Source organism: Phalacrocorax aristotelis, chromosome 18 (assembly GCF_949628215.1).
Source record: "Phalacrocorax aristotelis chromosome 18, bGulAri2.1, whole genome shotgun sequence".
In the NCBI taxonomy this organism is placed as follows: Eukaryota; Metazoa; Chordata; class Aves; order Suliformes; family Phalacrocoracidae; genus Phalacrocorax; species Phalacrocorax aristotelis.
The window spans coordinates 8383009-8389008 of NC_134293.1; the positions used below are offsets into that span (position 1 = coordinate 8383009).

The following is a 6000-nucleotide window of genomic DNA, read 5'->3' on the forward strand; positions in this document are numbered from 1 at the left end:
CACTCTTGTACAAACCCCTTCGCCCTGGACTCCTTGTCTCCTGCTAACTACCCCATTTCAGCTTTCTGCCCCTCAGCTTCACACCTTCCTCCTTACTCCTTCACGCAATGCTGGAACACTGTTGCTGTATTGTCGATCCAGAAAACACCGCATTTTCAACACCTTGCCCATAAAGTATATGGGAAACAACCAAGCACAAAGATAAGCAAAGAATGAAATGTAAAAAACATGTGCAAGAGAATCCTGGATATACAAGATGGGAACTTACTGCTCCGCTTCCACAAAAAAGACCACGAGTCAGTAAGCCCTGCCTGTTTGGTGTCTTAAAAAAACCTAAGCATCCATATATGTATCTGTTCTCCATCCAATAAATAAACTGCCTTTATTTTCAGCTTTAGTGTGATCAGACTGAAACTTTGGATTATGCATTTTTCTACATCCACTTTTTGCATTACAAATCAGCTTGCAAATAAAGAATAATTGTTCATTGGAATTTTAGACTGCATGTAATTTCTTCTATAGCAAATGTTTCACCCATTACTTATTTGGTATTGTTCTACACAGCCAAGGAGTGCAATCCTTTCTCAGAAAAATCCCAACCATTACCATATTCCAAATCCTCACTACTGCATTTCTCAATACATTATCCAATTAACCACAAACTTGGCATAATAGCAGAGCGACTGGAACACGCGCTAATTCTGCCATGTTTCAGATGGGCATTATTCCACTTGAGGAACAGGAAAGAGTGCAAGAAAAGCTTTCAGAAATTTCTTTCCAAGGAACAGGATTCAAGGAATCCTATGAAAGCCAAATTCACAAGCCAGAAGTATACCGAGGGCCTTTCTTCCAGTATGTCGTGTGTGTCAGATGTCCAGGGACAGCACCCCGACCAGCACAAAAAGCCAAAGCCTTCCTGCTGCAGGGAAGCAACGACAGCTATCAGAGCATACTGGCAGCAGCACCCTGGCTTTTACTTCCCTCTCAGCTCCCTGTATTGCATCTTCCTGAAGAACCACCAAGCTGCTTTCACTACAAATCTCTCATCAGGTGGGAGAAGCAGAAATGTATTTTCAGTAGCTAGACTCTTTTCCCAATACACATTTAACTACCATTATAAATAGTAAAGCACTATCTACTTTTAGGACAGAAACTACAAGTTCTACAGTGACCTGCATGGATAAACAAAATTAAACACTCAGACGTGATCACTAAGTCCACTTCCTACGAAGCACGTTAACTCCTTCACTTAAAGCAAAGCAACCTGTGCTCTGGTACGATCAGATCCAACTAAGAGATGCCAAGAACTCCACCTGCTTCTAATTAAATAATAGAAGCTCTTCAGTATTTAAAAGCTACTCATTACTACTTAGTTTTTCCAGATTTTGTTGCAAATTTTATGACGTTGTAAGATCACAGCATGCGTAGAACTAATGCTCCATCCTTACTTTAATCATATATGATGCAATACCAGGATGAGATCTTAAAAAACAGACGCGTGAGCAAGATTTGACTTTAGATTTCCTTTCCCTAACTCGATAGTAACATGCCATTATGCCATTCTCCTCAAAAGCAATAAAAAACCATACTTTTTACCAGTACATGTGCTCATCCTAAAAAGCTCTGATGACATTTTGAGACTTGTGTTTATTGTCAAAATACTTCAACACATAGTTCATTTAGGTTTCAAATGGTATTAACTTCTTCCATTCATCCTGCAGATTCAATTTAGATCTGAGAGCCAAGCTAGACTTACTCATGCAACACTGCTGGTCAAAAGAATATAGCAGGACCAACTGCCTCCTCTGATATAGGTATATACATGCACACGTATTCAGAGATGTTAACCAAAGTCTTACAGGACTGTATGCTGTACCCACAGGAACACCACACTCATTTTCCTGCTCTCCAGCAGAGGGTTGTTTTTATGGTGAAGCTGATGGTGACACCAAAAACTACAAACTCCAGACAGGACCACACAACAGCAAGTAACCTTCACGCTGCTGTACGTCAACCTGATTCAGATCATACAACTGCTTCCAAACAGGACATGCAGTTTTAACTCGAGGGCGACAGCCTTTCTCCAGTGATTTAATTTGCATTTATCGCCACAATATTCACTGCTTGCAAGGATCTGTTTTCTCTACGCACTGGAATTCCCTTGCCATCAGTTATCAAACAGGTCCATTTTCAACCACATGGCAAACCGATGCAGAAACAACATGCCAATTCCACCGTTTCCTTAGGAAATATAACTAACCTTTGCTAGAGAAAAGGGTTAAGCGTTCAGCTGCGTGCCTTTCAGGTACAGTTGCAAGTGAAGAGCCACGTTTGATACCTGTAGGAAACTGCCATTTTTGCATCTCATATTCCATTTGTGAACAGACCTTTTTGTTCTTTAATCCAAGTTCTGAATTATTTAATCCTGCCTCTAACTCTTGAAATCTCTCCTCCTATAAACAACAGGTTATTTAGTGAAAGGAAATAAATAATTAAACGAGTCAGACCCTAAAGTGTTCCTGGCTGTTTTTAATTAATATTGATACAATCTTGAGAAAGCTGCTGCTTAATATTACAAGGCAGGTCGAAGCTCATCAACAGTTAAACATCGTCTTCTAATAGAACACAGAAGAGGAAGTTGCGAGCAGACGGGGTGCGCATCGCTCTGCTGCCAGCGGTGCGGGACTGCACAGCCTCAGCTCCTTACAACTTTCTCATGCAGAAAAACGATAGGTTCGAAGCCATCTAGACGTCAAGCTACAAAAGGTGGAGTTTCCAGGGCACAGGTGGAACTGCGTTAAGCATAAATCCTTCAGGTTTCTGTCCTGGAATAGGGTAACGGAAGTGCAGGCGAAAGCATTTTTATTTTCTATAATTCCACCCTTGAAATACATTAGTACAAATGAATGATGGGGGAGGGAGGGAGGGATGGACAGTTCTGTAAGACTGAACTTCATACTCAGTAACGATAGCTTTTATAGCATATTGCTTCATCCGCAAGTGGGAGTAAATATTACACTACCTCTTCTTGCAGATGGGTGCATTAAAAAAAAAAAAGCTAATTTTAAACAAATTAACTATTCTGCACATGGATGAAGCTACTCTCTACATCTCTGGTCACTCTAGGACTCTCCACAGACAGACCACGTGCAGTTAATAAATTTTGCACTGCGCAGAAGCTGCCCGGTGAACCTGCCAAAAGGTGAACAGCCTCAATCCACGACGTGGATAAATAATCACAAGTCCTCAAAAGCAGGTAATGAATATCGTTCAAACAACCTGAAGCTAGCGTTACCAGAATGCTTCAAAGGAGAACCTACAAGCCGTTCGAGTCAGACTGTCACATTCAGTCTGCAAAACCGAGATTAAGGTTTGTACAGTGATACTCCACAACAGGTTTTACAGTATGCACAGAAATTAAATTATGATAAAAGTGAGCTATTTTTTACTAAAAACAGAATAGAACAATCTATCAAAATGCCATTGGGCTGCGTTCATTACATTTTAGAACTTAATTTACATGATAGATACTTGAGAGTAATACGTTTTAATCAATAAGCATTTCTGAAGTCTTTATTTTTATAGGAAATATTTAGGCTTCTTGGCTGTTAAATGTAACACCACAGCAGCGACGTTAGGAGCGTTTATTTCCCTATGCTAAGCGACTACAACCACATTTACGCAGAGGCAAAAGCAAAAGTCCACAATTAAAGATGTCAGACCTCGTTTAACTACGTCTTAATTTAATCCATTTTATTTTATACATTTCTACATCTGGATCTCATTTTCTGTATTCCTGTAGGTATTCCGGGTCACTATTAAGAACCCTTTCAAGTTAGTAAAGTTCAGCCAAGTCTACCTTAATCCAAAGCCTTTAAGAGAAACAAGAAAACACGGGGAGGGGGGAAGAAAAGCCTAAACCAAAACGCTACTTTACCCCACCTCCTAATGCACCTGAAAGTCGGCAGGGACCAGCCTCCTACTACCGATCCTACGTAGCACTTCCCGTTCTGGGGGCTGCTGGGGTTGGCTTTTCGGCATCCCGCCCGCTCGCCCTCTGCGAGCCCCGCCGAGGGGACGGAGAGGGGGGGGGGGGGTCGCGGCCGGGTCCCGCTCCCCGGCCCCCCGCCAGCACCCCCTCACCTCCAGCGGCGCTGCGGCTCTGCCCAGCACCGCCGCGCCTCCGCGGGGCCCCGGGCGGGCACGGCCGGCCCGCCTCGGAGGGGGCCGGGGTGGGCAGCCGGCGGCTTTCGAGCCGATTTATTTAAACGGGAGGCAGCGGAGGGTCTGAAGAGGCAGGGCAGCGCTTTCCTGCGCCAATCAACTGGGAGAAGCACGCATGTTGCAATCCTAGTCAGCGGCGGGAGCAGCACCAATTCATCGTTTGACAACCTTCCCCCCCCCCCCCCCCCAAACCCGCCCTGGCCTTATCTATGCCCCAGCAATTATGCTCAGTAGTGGATCTGCCATTTCCTCAGGGCACGCACCCAAAGGGTGAAGGCAAGCTGGTTCCCGAGGACTTTCCCTCGGAGGAAGCACGACTTCTAGGCTGCTTTGAGCCAGCACAGTAACGCATCAATATTCCACTCATCTGTCAGATCCTGGGCGGCAGGAGCGGCTGGAGAGCCCGTGAATTATGTAAGCCTGCCCTGCCGCCGCCGCCGCCGGGCGGGACTCCCCCGCACCCCGCCGGCCCCTCACCGGCCCCCCGCGGCCGGCGGGAACCCCCCCCGCGGCCGGCGCTGCCCCCGTGCCCGCGCACCCCCCCCCCCCCCGCACGCCGCCGCGCTCCCTTCCCCGGGCCGGACAAGGCCGGCCGCTCGCCCCCTTCTCCCCTTCCCCTCCCGCCCCGCCGGGACCCCGCCGCGGCTCCAGCCGTCGCCTCAGCCCCCGCCACCCCCGGGGCGCGGCGCTGGCGGGGCGGCGGGAGCGCGGCCGGCCGGAGCCCCCTGCCCGCCGGCGGCGGAGGGCCGGCACCCCGCGGCGAGCCGAGGCGAGGCGCGGCGGCGGCGGCCGGGCAGCGGCGGGGGAGCGCCCGCCTGGCCGGCACCACAGCGCCCCCAGCCCCCGCCGCTCCGCGCCTGCACGCCGAGCCCGGCCGGCTCCCTGCGCCCCCACACAAAGTCCCAGCACTCGGTAAACTTTCCCCGGCTCCCGGGGAGAAAAAGGCGGCGGGGAAGCGGCGGCGGGAAGGAGCAGAGCGGCGGGGGGGAGAGAGGGAGGCGGGCAGGCGCGGGGTGAGAGGAGCGGCCGCCGGCAGCCCCGGCGCCCCCCCGCCGCCCCGGCCGCCCCGCACGGCCCCGGCCGCCGCGGGGGAACGGGAAGCGGTGAAGAGAGCTTAGCCCGGGACGGAGCGGGCGAAGCGGCGGCGGCCCCGTTAGCGCCGTCTCCGGCGCCATCTTGGGCTGATCGATGAATTGAACAAAGAGGATCAATTTCCGATGGGGCCGGTGATCAATGGCGGGGGGGGGGGCGGAGGGAGCGGAGCGCCGCGGCCGGGCGGAGCGGGGGGTTCCCTTTAGGCGGCGCGGGCCGGCAGCGGGAGGAGGAGGGGGAGGCCGGGCCCGAGGGAAGGCGGAGAAGGGAAGGAGGGGGGGGGTCCGGCGGCGCGGCCCGGCCGGTGCGGCGAGCGGGGGAGCCTGACCTGCAGCTGCTGTAAATCAAAGCGCTTCCAATATTGAAACATCGATCCCACATTGGCCGCCATCTTGAGACATATTGAGACAGAGTGAGCGGCTGATAGAGAGAGAGGGGCTGGAGTTCAGGAGCCGGGAGGGAGGGGGAGGGAGGGAGGGAGGGAGGGAGCCAGCCGGGAGGGGGGAGGAGGGGCGGGGGGGCAAGGGGGAGGGAGGCGGGCAGGGAGCGCCCAAATCCCGGCCTGGAGCCCGCGCCCGCCCGGAACACGGACTCGGCCCGTGCGCTCGCGGGGGGGGGGAGGGGGCGCCGCGCCCGCGCGCTCACAGGGTGGGCACCTCCCCCCCACCTCCCCCCACGCGTGTG

The 6000-nt window shown here is 51.9% G+C and overlaps 1 protein-coding gene across 18 annotated transcripts in view; it reads right to left on the reverse strand.

The window, feature by feature from the left end:
- Positions 1-5791, reverse strand: part of CUX1 (cut like homeobox 1) — a 283415-nt gene extending 277624 nt beyond the window's left edge. For 4 of the 18 annotated variants that reach the window (XM_075113244.1, XM_075113236.1, XM_075113229.1 and 1 more), the window contains exon 1: positions 5645-5791. In XM_075113244.1, coding sequence (XP_074969345.1) covers positions 5645-5707 — 63 coding nt within the window. In that variant the 5' untranslated portion in view covers positions 5708-5791. Of the gene's footprint in view, positions 1-3954; positions 4245-5644 lie in introns of those variants that run through there. The other 14 variants (XM_075113231.1, XM_075113230.1, XM_075113227.1 and 11 more) reach the window with 9 other exon arrangements.
- Between the last annotated feature and the right edge of the window lie 209 nt (positions 5792-6000).